This window comes from Quercus robur, chromosome 9, assembly GCF_932294415.1.
Source record: "Quercus robur chromosome 9, dhQueRobu3.1, whole genome shotgun sequence".
Taxonomy (NCBI): Eukaryota; Viridiplantae; Streptophyta; class Magnoliopsida; order Fagales; family Fagaceae; genus Quercus; species Quercus robur.
This window is the reverse complement of record NC_065542.1, coordinates 31,984,102-32,009,615: the sequence shown is the minus strand read 5'-3', so window position 1 is coordinate 32,009,615 and position 25,514 is coordinate 31,984,102. Positions and strand designations below refer to the sequence as shown.

Genomic DNA, 25,514 nt, shown 5'->3' with positions numbered 1-25,514 from the left:
TGTATTTATGGTACTCCGGGAGTACACAATAATTTCTCGATTGATTAAGTGGAAAAACATTTTAAAAAAAAAATGATTGCCAATTGAAGCTTAAAAAAGGAAGCTGATGGCACGAGGAAGCTGACACCCCAAAAACCTTCCAATTCAGTTTTTTTCTACCAACGCCAACTTTATTGCTCTCAAGTCTCAACCATCCAGGATTTTCATCCTCCGCTATAAGTAAAGGATAGTGATTCAAGACTTTTGTTTATAAACATTAGTCTTAGAATTCTTTTTTAATAATTCTATAGTTATAACAAGGGGGGAATTTGAATGCTGGTTTTTTTTTTTTAGAAGAAATTTGAATGCTGGTTCAATTGTTAGAAGAGAATAGATAATGCCACTAGAAGGTTTATTAGATATTCATATATCCCAAAAATAAATAAATAAATTTAAAGAGTAGAAAGCCAATACTATAATGGACTACATTAGTCTAGAGCCTTACTATATGTCTATATGTACTTTGTAGGATTCCAGGAAAGAATTCCCGGATGTTCATGAATTTGGATTTCATTAGCATTCTCTGATTGGAGGATCACAAACCTAAATACACACAAGTACATCTTTTTTTCACAAATAGCATGAGAAAGATCATCGAGCTAGAGGGGCTATATATTCAATTAAGTAGGGTCTCACCGCCATAGCAGCTATTAGTATATATAATTTGCCATATGTATTTATCCTTGATTTTAGCCCAAATATGTATTTATCCTTGATTTTAGCCCAAATCAAGGATTCTTACCTATGTAAGATGCCAACTCTAGAGATCTATATACAGAAACTAGAGTATAAATATACAATATACAGTGAATATACATCTGTTCATACATTGTTTGTGTCATTTTCTTTCTTGTAAATATCTTCAACAGCAGCAACAGGAGTATAAATATAGCAAACACAAAGTGATCCAAGGATGCCTCAGCTTATTATTATACACTATCAGGTGCTCAGCAATCCCATATGTCAATTGGGACAAAAATTTCATCCAAATAATCTGGCCGACCGTTGCTCCACTCCAATGTTTCCCACCAACTCCTCTCACCCTTTATCTTCTTCAAATCATGACTAGATACTTCATTGATTAATGGATTCGAAAGACTTGGGCAATTATAAAAACTCAACCATTCTAACTTCGGAGCAATGTGTAAACCACTAGAGATGCTAACTAATCCAAGCATGTAATGAAGTGAAATCTTCTTCAAATTTGGGAGAAAATAAGAGGTTCTATGCTCAGCAGGGATTTTGCAGCTTACTATGCTTTTGATGGAGGGACAGTCTTCAACTTTAAGCTCTTCTAAGCTGCATAAGTTATCAAGCAACTCTTGTGTGAAAATAGTGGTCAACTGGGGACATGTGCGCAATGACAAGGACTTAAGAAGATATAAAGAATTTTGCGGTACTGGCCCCTCCCATATGCTCCTTAAACTCTTCATATAATATATATACAGGTATTCAAGTGATCCAAGGACAATTCTTTCAGCATCATGTGATTCAGATACTATTTCACTGATACCATCTTCTCCATAAGCATCTGCTGCATCTATAATCATTTGAACCTCATTACATTCCCCCACAACACAGCATTTTATTTGCTTCATATTTCTAGTCCCAAAATCAGACAGCTTCTTAACAGTTGCATGCCTGTCCAAGAAAAATGCAGTTGCATGTTGGAGTACATTCTTAATATCTCTAGGGACACCCACACCATTTATATATTTCAAGCATCTCTCCCATCGTTCCAGCTCAAACTCAACATCAAGAGGGACTCGGGACATAATGCGCTTGACATGGTGTCCAACAGTAAATCTGAAATGAGATAGCGATAGGCTATTCCACTGAAAGTGCCTCAAAAGTTCCACCCTTGGAAAATAGAATTTGAAAGTTTCTAACCTCTTTAAGTTACATACTTCATTAACAATATCTTCCACACGTGTATCCCACCGCTCATCATCTGGATTCACATCAATATTCAACTCCTCCAACTGAGACAATGAACAAATTACCCCACAAGGAACCACTGCATTTGATTGCATAGATCTCCTACCATTACCCGTATATCCATAAAATGAAACTTCCAAGCATATCAGATTAGTTAATTTCTTAATCTCCTTAGGTAAATTTATAATCTTTGCCCCTTCAAGATCAAGAACCTCAAGCTTCTCAAGATCTCCAACTTTTGGAGACAACATCATAAGACGATGGCAATCATTTAGAAAAAGTCTTTCGAGGCTTACCAATTGGAAAAGGGAATCAGGCAAAGACTTGATACCGGTCCTGGATAAGTTTAGGATTTGAAGGGTTGGCATGTAATCAAAAAATGATGGAGGAATCACTCTCAATTTGTAGTTTCTAGGAAGGAACAAAGCTGATAGATTGAGGCACCTTGGATTTTCAGGCAAAACAGACAACTCATTGTCCATCAAGTAAATCTCTTTGGCGTGCTTCCAATCCTCATCCTTTGTTGGCTTAGTAAATACTAAACCACCCTGCGTGATAAATAATCCATGTTGCTCACTTGCTTCAGGTTCCACATCATTGTCTTCAATCTGAAATTCCATTCCCTCACTCTGTATAACCTCTGGTTGTCTTGTATGTGAAGCGACATTCCAAATTTCTTCAATTTCAGATTTGCTTTGTTCACCTGAATCAGTCATCGTAACTGTTTTGACATCAAACACCATACCATGAGGCTCTGACACTATTTGTTTTTCACTTTTTTCAGAACCCTGCGTGATATATAATCCATGTTGCTCACTTGCTTCAGGTTCCATGTCATCGTCTTCAATCTGAAACTCCATCTGCCCACTAGGTTTAAGGATCTTAACTGTTTCAACATCAAACACCACTCCTTGAGGTTTCAAAGTACTTAATGCTTGCGGTTGCATTTCCTCAGCCTGTATAACCTCTGGTTGTCTTGTATGTGAAGCAGCATTCCCAATTTCTTCAATTTCAGATTTGTTTTGTTCAACTGATTCAGTCATCTTTACTGCTTCGAAATCAAACACCATACCATGAGGCTCTGACATTATTTTCTTTTCACTTTTTTCTTCTGAAAAAGAAAAAAAGGTTTCAAGTAAATTTATGTGCAAAAATGACTCCCTCTCACCGCCCCCCCCCCCCCCCCCCCCCCACAAAAAAAAAAAAAAAACTACATTGTGTTATGGCCAAAAAAAAAAAAAAAAAAAATTCATTAGTAATTTTTTAAAGAACCATATTAACACTCTCGTAAACCAATGTTGGAAATTGCCTCAAAATTTTATTTTGACTTGGTTACCTATTTGAGTTTTCTTTTGTGTGTAAAGAAAGTTTGTATCTCCTAGAAAAGTAATTGCCATTGTTTATCAAAAGACATAATGTTGTATTTTTTGCCCACCAAGGAATTAGCCACGAGGCCTTGTATATAGCCAAAACTGCAAAACGTTTTGTGATAAAATGTTTTTATTGTGTTCACATATCTGTGTGGTGTGAAATCCTGGTTGAACTGAAAATATTTTCAGTTGACTAGGAAAACATAGTTAAGAGAAGCGAAAAATGTTCCACACACATAAAACATTTTTGAGGAAGCAAACACCCTCAACCGCCAGGAAAGTAGCCAACCCTCTCGCCCAAGCCACCCACACCAAACCACCAAAGAAACAGTCCCACATGCCCCCCAATGGCGAAAGTATCTCCTGAGACAGGCTCACAAGACCCATATCTCACTGACCCATGGGTCTTGTGAGCCCGTCTCATACAAGATTTTTTCCCCTAAAGACACTCTTCTGACACAAGCAATTAGACCGGTACTCTTTCGGTTTTAGCCAAAGTTACCCACCATGAACACTATTTTTAAAAATGATTCTCGTTGTTTTTCATTCCCAATTTATTGACCCACCTCCATCCTCCACAGCAAACAACCATCATCCCACCCATCCCCCTGTCACCACTCTCTCTGATTCTCTCTCTCAAAATCTCACATTTATTCTTATTTTTGTATATTTTCTCATGGAATGTGTATTGGCATAATTTATGTGTGATATCCATCTCTATGTGCAAAATTTGTGACATCCAAGTGGATGCTTGCTTGAGAATTCTAAGATATGAATGCTTTCTAGAAGAGGTGATGATGTAGAAAAATTTATGATTTTTTGTACAAGACAAATGTCAGAAACTATTTTTTGTAACATTTTCAGAAATGCAACTAAACACTAAAAAATAAACAATATCCCAGTCGAAACATTTTTCAATGGTAGACATGTAATGTCAAAACAAACAAAACCTGAATGTTGAAAATTTGCCCAAGCCATCAAACACCTACCATGGAATCACGACTGCTGAACCAACTTTCTAGACTAAAATGTTTAATGTAATTCGTTAGCACTAGCTGGATTTTAGAAGCCTTTTATGGTTCATTTCTCCACACAAACATGAGACTTTCTTGGGGCATATTTTAGGACTTTTCAAAATAATAACGGAATTGACAATTTTGGAGCTCCAAACATGAGCTTATGTTAGTGAATAGTGGCCTAACAATCTGAGACAAATTAAATTTGATGCCACAAATTCTCAATTTCCCAAAAAGTGCCAATGCATGCACTTTCCTACCATGAAGCTCAACTACCCCAAATAAGATACGGATATGACACAATATGGACATAGGGATAGATCAAAAAATTTTGAAAAATTAAAAAATGTTTGAAAAATCTATATTCCGTCCACCCAAGCTATACACAATATGGACATAGGGATAGATCAAAAAATTTAAAAAAATAAAAAAATGTTTGAAAAATCTATATTCCCTCCACCCAAGCTATATGTCTCAAGTTCAAGTCTATAAATCAATCTCTACTAAAATTGAAAGTAAGACTGTCTACCAACCAACTTTGTATAGTAGATAAGAATTTTAAATGATGGCAAATAATTCAATTGAATATAATAAGAAACAAAGTAAATAGGAATGAAATGAGTTGACAAGAAGACACAACATATATCAAGAGAAACAAACCGCAACATCATGCATGAGACAAATGTCCAAGTGTTCTCGAAGGGAATACCTTTCTCATGTTCCTCATCAGCTAATTTTGTATCAAAGTATTCTTGTTGCTCTAGTTCCCTCTTTGCTTTTTCAGCATCATTTAGCTTCTTCAATGTGTCTGGGTTGTGATGCTCTGAGAGAGCTTTCTGGAAAGCCTGAATAGCTAGTTCATAGTCCTTTGAGAGTTTTGCCATTTTTTCTAGGACAGTACCCTTCCTAGTCAAAGCTATTGCTATCATCTTAGAGTCTGATTTAAGCTGTCTTCCCCTTTCAACAGCCTTGTCACAATCTTTAATACATTCCTCATACTTAAAAAATACAATATTATTAGAAGTTTGATCAAAGTGTGGTTGAAAATATATAAATGCAAATACTAGACAGTTCAATATAGTCAGTATTGGGGCAGGACAAAAGCTTGAATGGGCTCATATACCAATTTTTATCTAGGATCTTTAGGAATTCAACAAATTAGGGTTCTTGATGAGATCTTGAAGGGTTCCTTTTTTTGATAAGTAATAATATTTTATTAAAAGAAGAGGTTATTTCATATTCATGATGATGAGCACAACATAACCTAAAAGAATTTATTTAAAAAAAAAAAAAACTTATACATTAAAGCGAAGTGAATAAATGAGTATCTAATAAGGAAATTCTACAAGGAAAACCCACACATGAGCCCAATCAAAGTCCAACTGAGATGTTGATCTTTTTATATTGTCAAAAAAAAAAAAAAAAACCATTTCGTTCTTGCCACTATAACCACATCAAACACAACGAACATAGTTTCAAATATCTCATAAGCACTTCCCTATTCAATTCCTCCTCTTAAGCAAAAGATCATCTACTCTCCTTGGTAACATCCATTGAATCCCAAAGGCTCTAAAGACTACACTCCACAAAGTGTATGCCAATCCACAATGGATCAAAATATGTTCCATTGTCTCCCACTCTCCCCATTATACCAACACATGCAACACCAACCAACTAATGAGAAACCTTGCTTAATAAAATTATCACAAGTAAGAATCTTCCCTCAAACTACTATTGTCCAAACAAAGAATGACACATTCTGATGTAGAACAGATTGTCATGGCCTTTCTGGACTTTCACACGTGCCTAAAAGCATTGCGCAAGGCAAAAAAACATTAGTAAAAATCACGGGTTTCAAAGTCGGAATCGCATAAAATTTGGCAGGCTTAAGTGAAATGGCATTCTGAGTAATAGTCGTCACTTTACTATGAGGTACCCCCTAAAATTGGCAAATTTCTCCATTTAGACCCCAAAAAATTGCGATTTTGCCATTTATAGTAATTTTTGTTTCCTTAATAACTTTTTACTCAAAAGTCAAAATAAAGCCCCGCTTGTTTTGGAACGACCTATAAAGTTAGTAGTTTATGATTTTGTATTTAACTCAAATTTTCCATTTTTGGTAAATTTTGGTATTTTGTCACCTAATCACGAAATTAGTGTGAATTAGGGTTTTAGTCATTTCCTAATCGTCCTAGGGATTTACTTTCTTAGTATTTAAATATTTTGTAGCAGTCAAAGGCAAATCAGATTATTATTAATAAAATACAGACTTTTGGTCGAATTCTTTGTCTGGTGGATTCCATAATATCACATTGTAGATTCAAGGACCCCCTTGTAGATTCGAGGATTACTACCCATAAACTAAACTGCTAGTTTTTGTCCATCAAAAAGAGAATCGTAGGTGCTTTCTTCAGACTTCCATGACATCACATTCCTTGGGGAATTAACACACCAAATACTCACCAAAGGAAAAAGTTAGCCTTTATAACACATATCATAATAAGAACAACCAGTCCCTTTCATTCTCCGTCTCCTCCCTCCTTCCTAGCTAGGGCTATTTGAGTATAAAAGTTCTAAAAGTGAGTTTATTGACTTCAATTTCCAATCATGAAATCCTATATAGAATCTCACGTTCTAGCTCTACTAGGATTAGGGGGGCCACGGCCCCTCCAAAATTAAAAATATAAATAAATAATAATAATAATAATAATAATAATAAATCTCTTTTATTTTATGTATAGTTATTATTATTATTATTATTATTTTTTGATGAAGGAAAAATCTATATTAACAAAGAAAAGGAGACAACAAAAACACAGTACTAGCTGCCGGAATCACCCCAAACAACAGAAGCAAAATTAGGGGGGCAGCAACCAAAATCAAAAGATCCAACCAAACTATGTATAGTTATTAAAAACTTTGGACATCCAGTTACAAAAATATAACTTAGCCCCAAATATTTAAGTTTGTCCAATGATACGAGGGTTAGGTCAGAATAGGAAAGGTGGTTCAGACTAGAGCATAAAACAATCTTCATATATTGGTATACAGCCTCCATCATGTTTTTGCCAGTGAATAAAATAAACAGTAAGAAAAAATCAGTACATCCAAATCAGGGTCCCCTTTGTTTCAATGAATCAAAATTCAATGACTTTTGCGATAAAGAAATAATTGACAGAACCTTAATGGAAATCATATAATAAGCCCTAATGTCCACATCCGCATGAACTCTTTTAACTTATTAAGCTAAAGAACCAGTAAGGTAGAAGTAACATATTGCAAATTCTAGCCGTTTCCATTTTTTCCAGTCTTTTTTCTTATAGGTAAAACAAGACTACCTTGTGAAAATAAACACGAAGTAGTCTAAAGGATTACATTTAGAAAAATATCTATACATGAATCGACTCTATAAAGGATTGAACAAGGTTACTATTTGTGAGACTCGATACAAAAGACCACTTATAAGAACTATTGAAAGATGCTTGCAATTGAGTTGATGTGCATTCCATTCCACATCTTCAAAAGTATGCCGATTTCTTTCTCTCCATATAGTCCACGTCAAACATAAAGGAGTAAGATTCCAGATATTGAATTAGATTCCCTACCCTGCCACCCATATAATAAATCAAGAACTTCCTCCAGAAATACCCACTGAACCCCAAACATCCTGGATGTGAAACTCCACAACTCAAAAGCCATACTATAATGAATCAAGAGGGTTCTCCATAGTCTTCCACTACAATGGCACATACAACAACAACAACTCACTATTGAATAACCCATTTTGATGAGGTTCTCACAACCAAGATTTTTTCCCTAAGCCGCTGTACACACAAAAAAAAAGAAACTTTCGGAGGAGCCTTGGCCCTCCATATTTATATCTCAACCAATCTTTAATTTTTGAGCTTGTTTACGCTAAGGAAGGAGCAACAGAGTGTAAATTACACACACATTTCATATTTTATTGAGACATTCATCAACCTAGCCTGGTAACTACATAAACTAAAACAAAATTACAAGTAAAACAATACCAGTTAGCATATAAACTTCAATTGTAACAAAACATGAAAACAATCATAATCAAGAGTAAACCAGTTCAGTCAAGAAAAGTTTGTAACCAGATTTGTCATACCTGTCCCATTGCCAGATAAGCAACAGCTCGATTCATAAGACACGAAATGTGCCCATCGTCCAACTCCACCGCCTTAGTATAATGAGCAATTGCAGTATCAAAATCATTCTTAGAGTACGCTGCATTGCCCAATTCCAGTTCCTTACATGCCTGCGGATCACTATCCATCCCCTTCTCCACTGTCAACTCCATCAGGTCTGTTTCCTTCGCCGGCTCAGCCTCCATGCCTCCCTTTCTCTCCGACCGTAACGGCAAAGACGAAGACTCAGGCATCTCTGTGTTTACAGTAACAAAGCTTCAAGCTTTAGCAATGGAGGCCAAGAGAGAGAGAGAATTGAGATTTGTGAAAAATGCTTCATTGAATAATGATTACAACAAACTGTGTGTTTATATACACTAACAGAGAGCGGGAAACGTAACTAACTCATCTAACTAACTAACAATTAACACAGAACAATGACTAAATGACACCTGTCACTAACAACTAACTAATTAAATAAAGACTAAATTACAAGTAGTTTCACAAGCTCTGAAAGCATGTTTAGTAGACTGTAATAGATACAATAATATAATAGTTATTCTTACATTTTATCTATTCAATAATTTTATTATGTTTTTATTACAGGAAATAGTTATTTATTGAATAGTTACTTTTTAAAATGATGGATAACTATTCATCTTTAAAAGGGTTGTAATAGTTATTCTTTAGTAGGTGATATAATTTCTAACATTAATATATTTTCAAAAAAATAACTTTTCCATATTCAAGTAACAATTATTAAAATAAAAAATCATAAAAAATAACTAACATCTCTCTCAAATTTAAAAAAAAAAAAAAGAAATTAGGATATAATTATATAAGTAATATATTTCCTAAAATAGATATTAAGTTTTATTATCTATATATATATATAACCGAAGCCTCTGCTTGCACCACAATTTTCCACGTCAGCATTCAGCATTATTTAAAAAAAAAAAAAATTCACTAAAACCCTATAATACATAAAACCCTAATACAAAAAAAATTCTGATTTTTTTTTTTTTCACTAAAACGGTAAAACCCGATAATACATAAAACCCTAATACAAAAAAAATTTCTCCTCTCTTAAACCCGATTCTTTGCCCATCTTCACTATCAATTTCCTCTTCACAAGCCAGAACCACCATCAGTCTTTATCTCTCACCTTTCTCTGAATCTAAACCCGATTCTTTGCCCATCTTCACTATCAATTTTCTCTCCACAACCCAGAACCACCATCGGTCTTTATCTCTCGCCTTTCTCTGAATCTAACAACCTTTCTCTGAATCTAAACCCGATTCTTTGCCCATCTTCACTATCAATTTTCTCTCCACAACCCAGAACCACCATCGGTCTTTATCTCTCGCCTTTCTCTGAATCTAACAACAATAAAGAAGCGGGCTTAATCTAAACCGGGGTTGTTGACATCGCTACCGTTGAAGGCGAAAGTGGCCTCCACGATCGCCTCCTAGCCCGTCCATTAGTCCGACCCAGCCGACTGAGCCGTCCTTCAGAAAACCCGATTGTTGCTTTGTGGTGTGCTTCTTTTCCTCTTTCTCTTTCCTCTTAATTGATTTTTTGTTTTTTGCAGAGTTTCTACGTCTTCTTCTTCCTTTGTATTCAGAGTTATACCAAAGAAGAATCATTAAAATTCTGGTATTGAATTTTTTTTTTTAATGCAGTTTTTATTGGATTTTTATTTTCCTGGGATTCTTTAATTTGGTTTTGATTCTGGGTTTGTTTTGGTTTGATGTATGGTATTTTTTGTTGTATTTATCTTACATTGGTTTTCCCTTTCTATAATTTATTATATGGGCATTGTAAACATAAGTTAGTTTTGTACATTATGAAACAGTAAACAAGTTTAATGGGTAATATAATCTTTCGGTTTGTTGGGGCTACTGCTATTTTGCATTTTGTGGCGATTTTATTTCTGTTTTGAAAGTTTTTTGACTGTCACATACATGTTACAGGGACAGTTTGTCACAAAGCTATTCAATTGCTTGATTATTATCAAGTTTAATTGTAAAGAAATTAAAATTGGGTTTTTTGGATTTTAGGGAGGCATTACTCATCAAGATTCTGCAGGCCATAAGGATACAATTGGACCTTGTGATGTGCAGGTAAAGACATATTTTGAGTATGTTGGAAAAATTTGTTGTGTTTTAAGGTCTTTTATGAGAAACAAAGATGGATTTTTTTTTTGGTTTGATCTGTATTGAGTTTCCCCCTTTTTACAGTCTAATTAAATATTTGGTTTTGTTTTAGCTTCACTATTAATGTTCTGGGATATCACATAAAGTTCAATTTTGTTGTTGTTGTTGTTATTTTTTTTTTTTATTATTTTTTTTTTTTTGTGTTCTGACATGTGTTAATTGATATAAAAAAGAAGAGATTGTTGGCCAACAAATGAGGAAGAGCAAGGCAAAGGGAAGATGGGGCATTGCAAAGCCAATACTCACTTTGATTGGTAATCTGGTGCCTTCTTTGTTTACTGCATAATTTATATTTTTTTAGAATTTGTTATTCTTATTCCATTGATGTTGTGAGCTATAGATGGTTCTCTTAAAAAAGAACCACTATAGGCATGAGAATTACAATTTTCATAATGATTTATTCATTAGTTAGAGATAATAAGTGCTCAGGTATAATATTTCCATCATTTGTGAACAAATCCTTGGAAGTTAAGAGTTCAGTACCACTTACATCTACATTCTTTAAATGCTTTAGATAATTAAGCATGTGCAACTAAAGACAAATTAGCTATGTAGTAGGGGAATTGTACATATTATTAATTACTCTAAGTCACTTTCACCCAAATCAACAAAACTTTGAGTTGAACAGCTGACTGAATTCAAATACAAGAATCATGAGTGTAAGCTATTATGTCCTTCACAAATCTATTAAGAAAATTATTGGACTAGCCTTGGCCCTAATGTAGCACAAAATGCTACAGTAAATGCTGTTAACCCAGCCAGTTATGACCAAATGAAACAGTTAACATCATAGCATTATGTCTTTTAAGTTGAAATTATTTTGTATTTCAAAGTTGTTTCTATGTTAAACTACTTCCAAAATGTCCTGATTCTCTATACTTATGCATTTAGACTGTATGCTGGAAGAATTGTGGTTGGATCTGTATCTAATTAAGATAAATTGGTTCTTTTCTTTTGTCTTTTCTTTGAATTTTTCTGATTTTTTTTCTTTCATCTTCCCCTTTTAAAATCAGCATAAAACTAATATGATCTATGGCCTCTCTCAAGAACAATAACTTTTAACTGTTTGCAAAGACTTGAGCAACTTAAATTATTACCTTTTTTATTTCAAAATGGTAGCAACAGTCACCTTCACCTTGCTTCATTTATAGTTAGGACATTTTGGGCCTACAAATGAATATGAATTGGATGCCTCCTCTGCTTGATCACTTTAGAAGTCTAAGATGTTTAGTTTTCTCTATCCAACTTCACTGCTGACTCTTTTGTTTTTTGTTTTTATTTTTTATTTTTATAATAGTTATCTTCAAATTAATCTAACACTTGGTATCTTTTCTTTTCATCCATGATTCCTTAATGTGATATCGTATCCCTCATTCGTGTGGCGCAACTTACTGGCAACAAGAGAGATTATTTGGGCTGGGTCAAAGTGGAGAGTGAGGGACGGTAGGGCTTGATTTGATTGGGAACAGATTCTTTCTATGCAGGTAAATGAGCTTATTGATGAGTCGACTAAATAGTGGGATCGTGGAAATTTTTTTTCACTGTTTACTCATAGGACCTGTGTAGTGATACTTGCCATTCCTTTGAACAATACCTACTCTCAGGATCAGTGGGTATGGAAGGAGAATTGGTCACAAAATTTCTCCGTAAAATCTGCATACCAGGTTGCACGTCGCTTGCGGCAGCCGAGGAACAAGTAACATTCTTCTGCTAGAGGAGATTTGTTACTATGGAGGAAATTATGGGCCCTTAATGTGCCACCAAATAAAGTCAAATAAAACAGACATAAACAAAAGATGTGCCACCAAATGCTATGGACGAAAATAAAGACATAAACAAAATGTAAGGAAAATATTGTATTTGTGCCACCTGGACACCTAAAACATAAAAGTCTGTTTAAAGACATAAAAGTCACAAATCTGTCTGTTTAAAGACCAAATCCGAGAAGCCCCAACACCTTGACCAATCAAATAAAGTCTTTCTTTGATTGGAAAGTTGTGTTAATGAAGTTCCTTATCAGTTTTTATTGTATTTGGTCTATGTTTGTTTTTTAATATATTTTGCTAATAAAGTTTTAAATTTTTTTTCACATCGTTTGTAGTCATATTTGATTTTCTTTAGTTGTGAAAAGTTTTTGAATTAAAAGTTTCTAGCATGTGTTGGATAGAATTCATGATAAATCTAATGTTTAATGAAAGTCACAAATAGGTTCTTGCATTGATGTTCAATATTTTCAAAACATATTGGATCATCATCCCTAAGCCATCCATATTGCTTGCTTTTTGATTCATTATGATTATTTTTTTTATTTTTTATTTTTGGTTGAAATAAATGGTATCTTTCATAATTGCTTTATCTCCTGAGTATAAGTAGTTCATGGATTTATGTAAAGTATTCTTCTCAATGTTTCAAATGAGTGGTAAAGGGAGGGAAGTGCATACTAATTGCAAGCCTCCATTACCAGTAGAAAATTTATATTGATTTTTTTTTTATTTCTTTCTGAACGAATTATTTTTTTGGTATGAATTCTCTTATTTTGCAGATAATATTTTCAAGTGGAGATTAGAAGTTGTACATTGGAGATTTGTTCCTTTGTGTATAAAGACCTTGGGAATTTCAAAATATTTATGTGAAAGCTATTTTGGTAGTTGTATCTTTATTTACTTATGCTTGAATAGTAGTTTTTAAAGTTTTCGAGAGAGGGAGTGTTTATAACTTATTTGTATGGATTTAGTTATAAAATTATCTCTAAAAATGGTTAAATTATTAAATTATTATCCCTAAAGTTTGTTATGAGTTTCTTCCTTTATATTGTGCTCATGTAGAATATGAGTGTCATCTACTATTCTAGATTACAAAGTATAAGGAATATATTTTTTAAATAAGTCAAAAGATGAATAAACAAAAAATATTAAATGGAATATTTGCCTAAGCATTCATTTATTATATATTTTTTGTTCATCTAGATATTTTGCAATAATTGATATACAATTGTTTAGTTTCCTTTAATGTTTGATTACATTTCAAATAAAATTATACTTTATGTTTTGAGCCATAGTATGTATGTTTTTTTAAAACTATCCCGTGCATCGCACGGGTTAGCGACTAGTAATGTTAAAACTCATAACCAAACTTATGAATATGTTTAGTTATTCTATTACAACATATTTTATTCCCAGTAATAGAGAATATCATTTCTGTTGTAATCCCTATTTAGTGTACTAAATTAGTTTATAACCTTATGCATATACATAGATATATTTACAAATAAGCATAATTAAATGTATATTAAAATTTTTCCAAGTTTGTATATAATATAATATACTATATCATCTTTGAAGTTTTGAAAATATTAACTGGCTACTTATAAAAAAAAATATAAGCTTATTTGAAACAAATTAAAAAAAAATTCATTTAAATTGTTATCCATGAAATTCTCGATTTTAGTTTGTTCAATCGCTATTTGTATTATAACAATAATACTGTAAGAAAAAATATTGATAGCAAATGTTATTAATTTCCTATTGTGCTAGAGTTTTGTTTTTGTTAATTTAAATTTGGTCTAGATGGAAAAAAATTAAACCTAAGTTGAAGCTTAAGTCTAACATAAATATAAATTATATTTTTGTTATTTATTTATTTTTAAATTTCCCCGATTCTCATTGCCAACAATTATATCAATAGCTTGTCAAAGTCAAACCAAACCGTTCTCTACCTTTTTTTTTTTTTTTTTACTCTTCGGATTTTGCACTAATAATTAATAACTTACTTTGCACAAAAATTTAAATATTATATGGGACTTGTGCCACAGAATTATTGAAAATCTAATTGGATTTTCTCTTAATTATGATAATTCAAATTAGGTTTGTGCAACAACCTGCTTAATTCGCCTAAAATGGCCAACCTGTTTCACTCCTCATGGATATGATACTTATTTCTAAGCAATCGGGTTGGGCAAGTTCAGCTCTTAAAGTGGCGGGGTAGGTTGAGTTTTTTAAAAAGACCCAATCGGCTAGCCCAACCCACCTATATATATATATATATATATATATATATATATATATATCTCTCTCTCTCTTGTTAGTTTTTATCTCATATCAAATTTAATTTTTATTTATTAACTCCATGATTTACACATGTTAATATGGAAAATGTGATACTTTCCCAACATATTCGTAAGCATACATAGTGACATTGATATACTTAATATCTTTTTTTTTTTTTCTTTTTTTTTTTTTTTTTTTTTTGAGAAAAAGTTAGAAAATACTCACACTATTAGACTTATGTACTTTGATCTATGTAAAATGAACATTTCCTATGATTCACTTTAGTTGTATAATTTTGTCCCAAGTCCTTCATTGCTTTATAGATTAGAGAAAATACTTTTTAAATTTATTCGTAAATGGTAAAACAAAATTTGAAGTTTAATATACAACCCATAACTAAAATTAACCTGCCTAATCCGCCCAATCTGCTGAGTTGAAATTGCCCAAATTTTTAACCAACTTGCCATTTTTGTAGATTGGAAGGTCGGTGGTAGTTTGGTTCCAACCTGTTGATTGCAGATTGATTAAGATTTTTGACCTCAACCCTACCCTATCTAACCTGTGCTTAGTCTTAATCCAAATCATAAAATTTCAAGAATGTTCACAAAAGTATTGTTTGTACACCATTACTCTTAAAAATTTGAAATGGTAATGTAATTTTAGTAAAAGATCTATGAAAAAAAGAAATTAAAATACTTATTTGGTTCCTAACCTTTACACGGTATATCAGTTTGGTTTCTGAGTAATATCATTCTATAACTGTTGTTGCGCATATGATTTGTAACTGAAATCTCAATTTTTCTTTTTGCTTCGACTTTCATACACTCTGATGGATTGTTACTTTTATATTGATATTTATTTTTTCCTATTTGGAAACCTAGAAAATAGTTGCTGAGAGGTTGAGAAAATAGTTAATACTCTTTTTTTGTTTAATAGGTTAGAGGCAAAACTAACACGTTTAAAATATTAGGGATCAAATTGACACACAATTTAAAGATTAAGAACCAAATAGATAATTTACTGAAAAAATTGATAAGTTACAAATGGGCCCTATGGGTTTTAAACTCACAAGCTCAACCTCTACTCATTCTAATGAGAGAAAGAGTGGATAAGTTACAAATGGACTCAATGGGTTTTAAACCCACAAGCTTAACCTCCACTCATTCTAATGAGAGAAAGAGGTGTCATTTGAATTAGAATTCAATGGTTTATGACCATTCTATTCTATTTCTTCGTGAACTCCCAAACAAAAGCTAAGTGAACAAACTTAAACTAATTAAATAATGACTTAATTTCTCTAGTGCTTGTTTGATTATTATTTCTTAGAAAAATGGTAGGACAACCTACGAACCTAGAAATTCCATAGAGCACTTACATCAATGTCAAATTTACACATTTAGGGTCCGTTTGGATACAGCTAAAAACTGAAAACTAAAACTGAAAACTGAAAAATACAGTAGCAAAATAATTTTTAAATGTGTAAATAGTACCGTGGAACCCATTTTTAATGAAAAAGTTGCTGAAAAGTGAAATTTGTGGGTCCATAAACAGTACATGATGTGCACTGATTGGCTGAAAAAAATTTGAAAAGTACAACTTTGCGGCTACTGTTCATTGAACAGTATATGAACAGTAGCCGCAATCTAAAAAACGCGTAAAAAAAAAAAAAAAAGGAAAAACACAGACGCAAGTTTCAGTTTTAGCCGAATCCAAACGCAGCTTTAAGCCTAAAAACTACTCCCATCTCTCAATTTATAAGAGCACTTACATCAATGCTTGTATTATAGAAAAATTACCACATTTATTAGCACTTACATCAGTTGGTTTATAATAATAAAATATGTAAAATTTACACATTTTTGTCTAAATATGACTTGTGGGGCTAGTGTATTGTGGGGTTAGTGAATTCGCGGCCCAGGCCCATTCCACATGGGGGCCCAGGGGCTAGGGCCCACGCCGAGGAGAACCATTGCCGAGGACAACCTCCTGCTCGGCATCTCACGAAATGCCTGAGGAAGGGGGGAAACTGAGTTCGAGGGCAGGGTAAGAGAAAAAGCTACCAACATCATAACACCAATCACTGTATCTGACAAGTCCATACTCTAAACCATACTGGAGTAGGGGTTGACAAGACAGGTTTGCACCCCGAAAAAAGGGTGAGATTTACACGTGAACTTGAAGGAGGAGAAGAAACACGGATATAAAAGGAAGAACTCCCCAGAAGGAAATGAGAGGGGGGGGGGGTCTCTCCTCTGGTAAAAATGGAAAAAGGAAAGGATATAAGGGTCCTAGGACATCGTCCGAGGACCGGAGTCCCACAACCCATACCAATGGAAGGCTTAGCTAGTTAAGCCAGGCCCGCCCATATAAGAATTTCCATAAACGCCATGATAAAACCCTCCACCTGTGCCCAAGGTCATGCCTTTCAAGCCCACTCTCTACAAATCATATTGTTGGGGTCCTTTGCATACGAGCCCAACATCACTCATGGGCCGTTAAACAAATCGTGTCCCTACAATTGGCGCCGTCTGTGGGAAAGGCTTGCGCATTGGCGCAGGTGGCGGTGGAGTTAAGCCTCCGTCAAGCAAATGTCTGTGAAGGTTCCTACATTTCCAGCGACGTTTGTGAAGGCTCCTCCATTTCCAGCGACGTGCTGTTGTTGCTCCGACATAGATTTCCACTAAGGGCTACGCCTCGCAGTGCCAATGGCATGGGCAATTCTAGGGGCTTCAAACATCAAGCTAGCTCCCCCCACCTTGTTCGAGGAGCTAACCTTCGGAAAATAAATGAATAAATGAACAAATACAAGTTTTGGACAGAACCAAGGCCTTGCATGGTCCTCGGACCTAAGCCTCTGGGGAAACCAACTACTTACAAGAAAAAATACAAGTTTTGGACAGAACCAAGGTCTTGCATGGTCCTCGGACTCAAGCCTCTGGGGAAACCAACTACTTACAAGAAAAAATACAAGTTTTGGACAGAACCAAGGCCTTGCATGGTCCTCGGACCCAAGCCTTTGGGGAAACCAATTACTTACAAGAAAAAATACAAGTTTTAGACAGAACCAAGGCCTTGCATGGTCCTCGGACTCAAGCCTCTGGGGAAACCAACTACTTACAAGAAAAAATACAAGTTTTGGACAGAACCAAGGCCTTGCATGGTCCTCGGACCCAAGCCTCTGGGGAAACCAATTACTTACAAGAAAAAATACAAGTTTTGGACAGAACCAAGGCCTTGCATGGTCTACGGACTCAAGCCTCTGGGGAAACCAACTACTTACAAGAAAAAATACAAGTTTTGGACAGAACCAAGGCCTTGCATGGTCCTCAGACTCAAGTCTCTGGGGAAACCAACTACTTATAAGAAAAAATACAAGTTTTGGACAGAACCAAGGCCTTGCATGGTCCTCGGACCCAAGCCTCTGGGGAAACCAACTACTTACAAGAAAAAATACAAGTTTTGGACAGAACCAAGGCCTTGCATGGTCCTCGGACTCAAGCCTCTGGGGAAACCAACACTTACAAGAAAAAATACAAGTTTTGGACAGAACCAAGGCCTTGTATGGTCCTCGGACTCAAGCCTCTGGGGAAACCAACTACTTACAAGAAAAAATACAAGTTTTGGATAAAACCAAGGCCTTGCATGGTCTACGGACTCAAGCCTCTGGGGAAACCAACTACTTACAAGAAAAAATACAAGTTTTAGACAGAACCAAGGCCTTGCATGGTCCTCGGACTCAAGCCTCTGGGGAAACCAACTACTTACAAGAAAAAATACAAGTTTTGGACAAAACCAAGGCCTTGCATGGTCCTCGGACCCAAGCCTCTGGGGAAACCAACTACTTACAAGAAAAAATACAAGTTTTGGACAAAACCAGGGCCTTGCATGGTCCTCGGACTCAAGCCTCTGGGGAAACCAACTACTTACAAGAAAAAATACAAGTTTTGGACAGAACCAAGGCCTTGCATGGTCCTCGGACCCAAGCCTCTGGGGAAACCAACTACTTACAAGAAAAAATACAAGTTTTAGACAGAACCAAGGTCTTGCATGGTCCTCGGACCCAAGCCTCTGGGGAAACCAACTACTTACAAGAAAAAATACAAGTTTTGGACAGAACCAAGGTTTTGCATGGTCCTCGGACTCAAGCCTCTGGGGAAACCAACTACTTACAAGAAAAAATACAAGTTTTGGACAGAACCAAGGCCTTGCATGGTCTACGGACTCAAGCCTCTGGGGAAACCAACTACTTACAAGAAAAAATACAAGTTTTGGACAGAACCAAGACCTTGCATGGTCCTCGGACTCAAGCCTCTGGGGAAACCAACTACTTACAAGAAAAAATACAAGTTTTGGACAGAACCAAGGCCTTGCATGGTCCTCGGACTCAAGCCTCTGGGGAAACCAACTACTTACAAGAAAAAATACAAGTTTTGGACAGAAGTAAGACCTTGCATGGTCCTCGGACCCAAGCCTCTGGGGAATCCAACTACTTACAAGAAAAAATACAAGTTTTGGACAGAACCAAGGCCTTGCATGGTCCTCGGACCCAAGCCTCTGAGGAAACCAACTACTTACAAGAAAAAATACAAGTTTTGGACAGAACCAAGGCCTTGGATGGTCCTCAGACCCAAACCTCTGGGCAAACCAACTACTTACAAGAAAAAATACAAGTTTTGGACAGAACCAAGGCCTTGCATGGTCCTCGGACTCAAGCCTCTGGGGAAACCAACTACTTACAAGAAAAAATACAAGTTTTGGACAGAACCAAGGCCTTGCATGGTCCTCGGACCCAAGCCTCTGGGGAAACCAACTAGTTACAAGAAAAAATACAAGTTTTGGACAGAAACAAGGCCTTGCATGGTCCTCGGACCCAAGCCTCTGGGGAAACCAACTAGTTACAAGAAAAAACACAAGTTTTGGACAGAACCAAGGCCTTGCATGGTCTACGGACTCAAGCCTCTAGGGAAACCAACTACTTACAAGAGAAAATACAAGTTTTGGACAGAACCAAGACCTTGCATGGTCTACGGACCCAAGCCTCTGGGGAAACCAACTACTTACAAAAAAAAAAAAAAAAAATACAAGTTTTGGACGGAACCAAGGCCTTGCATGGTCCTCGGACTCAAGCCTATGGGGAAACCAACTACTCAAAAGAAAAACTACATTACATGGACCTTAGAATCTATCCGAGGAGAACTCTCCATTAACAATTGGGTTAATTCCCAAACTTCATGGATTCTCAAGTCTGCTCTCGGATCCTCAGTACCAAAGGGATTGATGCAATATTAACAATTGGGTTAATTCCTAAACTGCATGGATTTTCAAGTCTGCTCTCGGATCCTCAGTACCAAAGGGATTGATGCAATATAGAGCAATATGTTACCAAAAATACAATCGGAGTCCCTTACTGCTCGGTTACCCCCTCAAATGAATTATTTAGAATTTATCGTTCTCGGACGGTCTCCTCGCATGTATTACGGAATATTTAGCTGTTGTCTCGGTTAGTTTCTTAAGTTTAATTTACTGCGAATTATCGTTATTATGCCTGGTAATGTTGGTAAATTAGAATTAGTTGGATTATGTTTCAAGGTTTCCTGCTCTGAGTATCATTGAAAGGAAACACACATGGGGCACACCCATTCACAAAAGTAGTGTTGTAAAAAAGAAAAATATTCAAAACAAGTAATTAAATTTCCCTTTTTATTAAAACAAAAAATAGTACAGTGTACAATGAAAAGCTGGAATCAGCTTATATTAAAACTAACTACATAATCGAAAAGAAAGGTACAAGAGAATAAGATAAAGCTAAGGAGGTGTACGGAGGAGAGATTGGCTGCTGCTTCAAGACTTTGTTCTTCCTCAACACTTTTACATGCCCATAACTCAGGCAGCAAAAGAGCCCAACGTGGGGCCTGCACCATTGAAGAAAAGGTGCAGAGAGCGCCCAACTTCAGGCTGGCGCAACTGAAGAAAAGGTGCAGGGAACCCAACTTGAGGCCAGCACCGTTGAAGAAAAGGTGCAGGGAGCTGGAAGTTGAGGAGCCTACACAAAAATTTGCCTGCGACAAGGCAGACGGCGCTGATGGCGGAAAACTCTACTTCTGATGCACCAAGGATCTGGTGCGATCAGTACCTGCTTTGGATTTTGACTAAAAGAAGGAGAAACATCATTTCCCCCTTTGTCAAGACGGAGTATTTTCTTGAATCTGTGCCTCCCTTGCCTAGACCACGCTACCTTGAGTCTCAGAAGGACCCGGCGCCTCTGTGGCGGAGGGAGTTCCTTCACCCCAACCTGCGCCTCAAACATATTATACTAAGGGAAGATAACACCGGATATGGAAGTTGTGATTATGACTGAAGAATTGTGGTTTGGGAGGAAACTGAAGGATTTGTGTGTAAGTGGAGCAAGCTCCTACCCTATTTATTTAAAAGATAAGGAGGTGGCATTTAATTCACGCAGAGTCCCAAGGAACGCTACAGACAAAATGGTTTCGGCTCAATTCCCAACGCCATCTGCAACCATAAGATTAAAGGATTCTCGTGAAGGCGCATCTCGAACACTGGAACGTCAAAGGGTACCGCGTGACCAAAGACTAAAGGAATGCCTCTTAATCCGGTGCATCTCCTATGCAAATGGAAAAAGCCCAAATATCAAAAAGTACATAATCTGAGTGAGTCGTGATGTGGGCCCAGCATTATCAAAATCCTCATCTCCAACTAAAAGTCGGGCAGCAGGATTTTGAGGGGCTATTGTGGGGCTAGTGAATTCGCGGCCCAGGCCCATTCCACATGGGGGCCTAGGGGCTAGGGCCCACGCCAAGGAGAACCATTGCCGAGGACAACCTCCTACTCGGCACCTCACGAAATGCCTGAGGAAGGGGGGAAACTGAGTTCAGGGGCAAGGTAAGAGAAAAAGCTACCAACATTATAACACCAATCAATGTATCTGACAAGTCCATACTTTAAACCATACTGGAGTAGGGGTTGACAGGACAGGTCTGCACCCCGAAAAAAGGGTGAGACTTACACGTGAACTTGAAGGAGGAGAAGAAACACGGATATAAAAGGAAGAACTCCCCAGAAGGAAAGGAGAGGGGGGGGGGTCTCTCCTCCGGTAAAAATAGAAAAAGGAAAGGATATAAGGGTCCTAGAACACCGTCCGAGGATCGGAGTCCCACAACCCATACCAATGGAAGGCTTAGCTAGTTAAGCCAGGCCCGCCCATATAAGAATTTCCATAGACGCCATGATAAAACCCTCCACCTGTGCCCAAGGTCATGCCTTTCAAGCCCACTTTCTACAAATCATATTGTTGGGGTCCTTTGTATACGAGCCCAACATCACTCATGGGCCGTTAAACAAATCGTGTCCCTACATGACCCATATAAGTTAGTATATAATTGTTTAAATTTACAAATTTGTTACAGTAACTGTGTAAACTTTACACTAACACTATTTACCCGCATTAGGTCATATGAAATTATGTAAAAATACATTATTGCTATGTGTAATTTATTTTATATTTAATTTTTATCCTTTATCCTAAGTGTCTGTTTAGCATGATTATTTTTTCCAACTTATTTTATTATTCAACTTATTTTTTGTACTATTCATAAGTCTTACTGCTCTTTTTGGTATTATTCATGAGTTACAATGTACTATTTCAGCTAACTTTTACTTTTATCTACTGTACTTTTAACAAAATTTTTTCAGTTTCAATAAAATAAGCAGATCCCAAACAAACCCTAAGCGTCTGTTTGGCTAACTTATTTTTTGCTAATTTATTTTACTATTCAGCTTATTTTTGCTATTTTTCATGGGTTTCACTGAATATTTTGGTATTATTTATGAGTCCTACTGTACTATTTTAACTAACATTTACACTTATCTACAATACTTTCAATAAAAATTTTTCAATTTCTACAAAATAAGCAGATCTCAAATAGACCTTAAGAATGAAAGAAAAAAAAAGAGATAAAGACTATTGTATATAGAAAAAATTTAAATTTTTTTCTTTTTAAAAATAGATATTTTTATGAAATGCGTGTAAACAAGATAATGTGAATTTTGTTTTGAAAGAGATGGTTCTATAAAATAAGAACGAGCAAAATGCGAAATATTTATAAGGCGCGAATAACCAATACCTGGCCACCGCCTGTGGTGGTTGATATACTCCTTGCTGATAAGGAGAGTTATCTTGTCTTACCAAAAAAAAAAAAAAAAAAAACCAATACCTGGAAACAAGCTTCTCCTTGGTTGCTGTTCCGCAAGGTCGCCGCCGTTTTTTATGAGTTCCTCGGAGATCTCGGTTTTGGCATTCAAAACAGCATAGAAAAGGTTGAAGAGGTCCATGCAAGAAGGAGATGGGGAGATCAAAGGAGCTGAGAACCAACCAGAAGTACTGGCCATGAACGCGTTGTGCCAAAGTGGGCTCAGCACATGCTTCAGCATATAACTCTGCGGCTCTATCACCGGCGAGAAAACGCCATCTGGGATCGGCAGCAAAGTCGACGGCGATGGCGATAATACCCCAGGATGAGTACTTGCGTTACTTAATATTTCTGCTACTTCTTCTTCCAACATAGCCGTAATTGTGTAAGTACTGTCGGCTCTGTCTCTGTCTCTTTTTGATGGGCTGGCCTTTACTATAGAGGCCAGCCTCGTCGCCGGCGAGAAAAACTCATCTGGGATTGAAGGCAAAGTCGACGGCTCCGGCGATCCTGGATGAGTACTTGCCTGAAGTAATATTTCTAAGACTCCTACATTTTCTTCTTTCAACATAGCAGTAGTTGTGTTAGTACTGTTGGCTCTGTCTCTACCTATTTTTGATGGGTTGGTCTTTACCGTAGAGGCTAGTCTCGCCGTAGGTACGAAATCTCCGTCGCCGGCATATGATGCTGATGAATAGCCTGTGACGCTTTGGACCATGGACCTGAAGTTACTGGTTGAGGTTTGGTAAATAACTGTCGGCGGCCGACGTCGGGAAGACTTTTTGATCTTGTGGGAGTCTTTGCTGACTCGGAGAGGAGGAGGCACAGGACCTTGGATTTGCCGAATAACTGCCGGTGGTGATGATTTTAATTCCAGTGGATTTGGATTCATTTTTTGTGCGTGGGAGTCTTTGCTGACTCGGAGAGGAGGAGGCACAGGACCTTGGATGGTGGTGATGATTTTAATTCCAGTGGATTTGGATTCATTTTTTGTGCCATTGTGTGTTTATTTAATTTGGTAGGAAAACTGGATGGTTGTGGAGATGGGTGAGGAATGAAAGGGTGAGGTGGTTTTGGAGATGTGAGACCAAGAAAGAGGGCTTTGATTTCTTTGTCTTTTCTTTTTTTTGAGAAACAGGGCTTTGATTTCTGAGTTGGGTTGCTTCTGAGTAGGGTAATTAATGGGCTATGATTGTTATCGTAAGAGTTGGGGAATGGTCACCGATTATTGTATATTGAATTTGAATCATTGATCGTGGTCAAGGTTGTTGACTTCAAAAAATAACAAAAATAAATTGACAAAAAAATTCAAAAATTCCGGCATATAGCAAGTTGGCAACGATCGAGATTTGTATGTTTTAACTTTTTAAGAGGTCAAATTGCCAAATTCCCAAATTTAACAACCAATATAACAAAAAAAAGGAGCTGCGTCAACCATAAATTTAGCAATTTAATATCATAAAAAGTTATTTTATCTATTTTATTATACAAAACGTTTTGTTTTAATTTTCAATACAATAAAATAATATATCTACTATAATAAATAACATCCACCACTATCACAATAAAATATAATATAACTTTTAATAAAATATTATTTTTTTAATATTCTTAGCCACGTTGCACATCCATCTTAAATTGTGCACTTAAGCTCAACAGCAAAATTTTTTTACTTTCCCTCGATCATTACAGTATGCTTTTTAGTATTAATGGTGTTAAAAGAGGATATGACTTTTTATAGCAACACCAATACTAAATTCACGTGAAACTATAGCTAAAATTTTTAGCTCTCTATAGCTAAAGTTTTTAGCTCTCAAGTTACGGTAAACTATCGTCAATAGCAATGCACTAGCTCAAAGGTAAAATATATATATATATATATATATATATATACATTATATTCCATCTTCCCCTACTCTAATTAAATATTATTTTCTCTTTCCTCCTAGTTATAACTTTTTCCTATTTCTCATCTCTCTTCCCTATCAGTCCTCCCTTTCTTTATTATTATTAATTTTTTTTTTTCCATTCTTCCTCCATCCCCTCGCCGATGCCAATTGCACTGCCCAGTCGCCTGGCTGCCGAAGGACCCACGCCCCAAGCCGCCGCCAACCCATCTCTCACGCGGTCTCCACCTCTCCATCTCTCACACAGTCTCTTTTTTCTCCGCCCGTCCGTCTCTTTCCTCCCTTCTTGATATGGCTGTGGTGGTGGTAGTGGTGTTTGATTTTTCTTTTTTTTGTGGATTTGGTGGCTGTGGTGGTGGTTAGGTGTTTGATTTTGTTTGTGGGTTTGGTTACGACTATGGGTTGTGGTTGAAAGGGTGGTTTGGTGTTTGATTTTGGCTATGGGTTTGGTTGTAATAATGGGTTATGGTTAAAATGGTGGGTCAGCGGTGGCGGTGGCGGTGGCGGTGGCTGGTGGTGATGATCTCTTTTTTTTTTTTTTTCTTGCCGTGGGCTATGGTTGCCACATGGAGGTTGTGGCTGGTTGAGGTGGTTGCGGTAGTTGAAAGATTTTTGTGGTGG

General features: G+C 36.2%; 1 protein-coding gene and 1 long non-coding RNA gene across 3 annotated transcripts; one reads left to right on the top strand and one right to left on the bottom strand.

Annotated features, from left to right (window-relative positions):
- Positions 1-727: 727 nt before the first annotated feature.
- LOC126700600 (uncharacterized) lies at positions 728-24,164 on the bottom strand. Its single transcript, XM_050398815.1, has 4 exons — positions 23,011-24,164; positions 8,496-8,770; positions 5,073-5,361; positions 728-3,088 (listed from the first exon to the last, which is right to left on the bottom strand). The coding sequence occupies exons 1-4, from the start codon at positions 23,876-23,878 to the stop codon at positions 987-989; spliced, it is 3,534 nt and encodes a 1,177-aa protein (XP_050254772.1). The 5' UTR covers positions 23,879-24,164; the 3' UTR covers positions 728-986.
- Positions 9,526-12,819, top strand: LOC126700601 (uncharacterized). Of its 2 annotated transcripts, none has more exons than XR_007647254.1 (4): positions 9,526-10,170; positions 10,575-10,637; positions 10,907-10,984; positions 12,133-12,819. It is a non-coding gene; the product is annotated as an uncharacterized LOC126700601 (long non-coding RNA). The 2 variants fall into 2 exon arrangements; XR_007647253.1 differs by having other exon boundaries at positions 10,904-10,984.
- Positions 24,165-25,514: the final 1,350 nt, after the last annotated feature.

Bases quoted from the DNA above. Each gene is read 5' to 3' on its own strand.
- LOC126700600 (XM_050398815.1), bottom strand. From the start codon at position 23,878: ATGAATCCAAATCCACTGGAATTAAAATCATCACCACCGGCAGTTATT. The intron at 8,771-23,010 runs GTATTGGTTTTT...CTGTAAACACAG, and splicing joins AAGGAGAAGCTTGTTTCCAG to AGATGCCTGAGTCTTCGTCT. The intron at 3,089-5,072 runs GTATTCCCTTCG...TTTCTTTTTCAG, and splicing joins TGATGAGGAACATGAGAAAG to AAGAAAAAAGTGAAAAGAAA.